Genomic DNA, 2,167 nt, shown 5'->3' with positions numbered 1-2,167 from the left:
TAGCCTAAAAGGTGTTGCAAATTGGGTGCTTCTCTCATTGATTGGCTTTTCAGAATCAGGTGATTATTAACTTGTTAAACTAGTGGTTTCGTGAAGCCAATAGATCGTAGGTAATTCGCCTTTACTTTAAGTCCCCGGAAGGTGCTGCCACCTAAAAGCGCTTTAAGAAGCATTTTTGTAAACGTTTTTCTACTTATTATGATAGAGCTGCCACTTGCTTAAAAATTTATCCATTTCAAAAGAGTTGTAATATAATATATGTTAATCTATTTAAAATAAACCAAGTTTTTCCAATTGCAACGTATAATTTATTTCTGTTTCTTCTTTTTCTTAAAAGATGGTTTGCTGGTGCCTGCCATCTTTTTTATCTTAAACGAAGGGTGTTTGCTTTTCATTGCTGCGTTATATTTCTTCTTATTTTGACTATAGGAAAATTTAGTTAAAGCTTAATATTTCTTCATGTTCTAATAAAAACGAAATTAGAGGTGTGCAAGTCCAGGAACTATGACACAAAACTACTATTTCTAAGACTCAAACAAGTACCTGAGTCCTTCGCCAAGACCTAAAAATTACTCCAACTGAACTCGAATTTAGGGATGGAGCTCAACCAATTACTTTAATAGTGGTAATTAAATTAATAGTTTAAAATTCTTTTAATATAATTTTTAATTTCTCTTAAACATTATCATTTGGTAATTTGTTAAAAAAAGTAAGACTTATTTTCTTTATGTAAAATGCTTGGTGATAAATTTAAGACTAAACCATTTTCAAGGACTTGGACTCGAATGAGTTCAATTGTCAAGGACTCGGGCCTTCACTCGAAACTCAAAAAAAAAAACGGACTCACACAAAATATAACAAAATACATACGTTCTAAACTCAGCATCTGCTAACAGCTCTTCTACAATCGTTCTCTTTCTCTGTTTCTTGGGAATTCGTGAGTGGTAGAAATCTGCTGGAGATTCTATAATAGTGCCCACCTACAAAGTAAAAATAGAGTTCAGTACGATACACGTTATACGATTTAATAGAAATTAAAAAAGAAAGGATTTTACCTGGAAATATTTAGGAAAACTAGTTCTATCGTTCTTTTTGTAAAATCGTTTAGGGTCAAGAGACTGTCTCATTTGTAAAATGGCCAAGTCGTTCTTCCTTTCATCCGTTAATTCAGTTGCCGGCATATTAAACCAATTCGGGCCTCGAGTTTTTTCTTTTTCTTTCTTCTTGTTACGTTTCTGTTGACCCTTTGTTTCCTCGTAAGGAGGAATAGCGTGTAGTTTTTCAAATCCAGGTTTGAAAACACTTTTTTTCATTATCTAAAAGGTTATGCGTAGGTTAATTTTGAAGAATGTTCATATGAAAATAAATTTATTTACTTCATCTTCTTTATTAGCTAACGCTAGCTTCTTGGAAATTTCTTTTACAACAGAAGGGGCTTGTTCGGGTGTCATGGTAATATACGGCTTTTCTACAGTTTGGAGCTTAAGCGTAGAAGACAGTTCTTCTCTATTACGTTTTTTAACTTTATTTGCATTGTCGATTTTCTTTGAAATTAAAGGTACAATAGGTGTGGTCACATCAGAAGATGCTGGAGTTTTATCAATTACAAATAAAGGCATTTCGGAATCGCCATCATCATCTTCCGCGCCAGATTGTTCATCTGTAATGTAATTTGTGATTGTAAATACTAAATGAACTATCGACTACGTATACCTTGGTCCCAAAGTATAAGACTTCGCTATAATTAAATCAATAAAATTGCAAGCTTACCATCTGAGCTACTTGGTATTTTATTAATATCCAAAGACTTAAAGTTCAGATATTTACTATTTAAATCGAACACCATCTTCAATCAACCGAGCTAAACCATGCCTTAAATTCCTATTTCCGATTCTTCCGAAACACGCCGTTTCATTCAATGATGAAGACCCTGTCGCCATCTATTTAAATTTTCACGAATTCCACAGACTAATTGATTTTTATTCTACAATATTATTCGTTACCGAAACGAGTCTAGGTGGCGTAATGGCGCTAGCTTCTCCGATGTAGCGTCTGCTACAGTCAATTTAAAAATCATAAAAACGTTTTTCTAAAATAAACGTATCGAAAATAAATGCAGCCGGGAGTAGTGGCGTTCTCCTGTAATCCCAAGCGTCTGGGAGGCAGA

General features: G+C 33.8%; 1 protein-coding gene across 1 annotated transcript; it reads right to left on the bottom strand.

Annotated features, from left to right (window-relative positions):
* Positions 1-285: 285 nt before the first annotated feature.
* On the bottom strand, positions 286-1,913 carry LOC149944174 (deoxynucleotidyltransferase terminal-interacting protein 2). The gene is made up of 5 exons (XM_090174948.1): positions 1,771-1,913; positions 1,377-1,660; positions 1,056-1,316; positions 871-980; positions 286-423 (listed from the first exon to the last, which is right to left on the bottom strand). Exons 1-5 carry the CDS (start codon positions 1,844-1,846, stop codon positions 309-311), a joined length of 846 nt encoding a protein of 281 aa, XP_090031074.1. The 5' UTR covers positions 1,847-1,913; the 3' UTR covers positions 286-308.
* Between the last annotated feature and the right edge of the window lie 254 nt (positions 1,914-2,167).

Source organism: Leiobunum rupestre, chromosome 5 (genome assembly GCF_980474605.1).
Source record: "Leiobunum rupestre chromosome 5, qqLeiRupe1.1.hap1, whole genome shotgun sequence".
In the NCBI taxonomy this organism is placed as follows: domain Eukaryota; kingdom Metazoa; phylum Arthropoda; class Arachnida; order Opiliones; family Sclerosomatidae; genus Leiobunum; species Leiobunum rupestre.
Note: the sequence above shows the minus strand (reverse complement) of the source record. Positions and strands in the feature narration are given on the sequence as shown.

Bases quoted from the DNA above. Each gene is read 5' to 3' on its own strand.
- LOC149944174 (XM_090174948.1), bottom strand. From the start codon at position 1,846: ATGGTGTTCGATTTAAATAGTAAATATCTGAACTTTAAGTCTTTGGAT. The intron at 1,661-1,770 runs GTAAGCTTGCAA...ATTACATTACAG, and splicing joins AATACCAAGTAGCTCAGATG to ATGAACAATCTGGCGCGGAA. The intron at 1,317-1,376 runs GTAAATAAATTT...ATAACCTTTTAG, and splicing joins TAGCTAATAAAGAAGATGAA to ATAATGAAAAAAAGTGTTTT.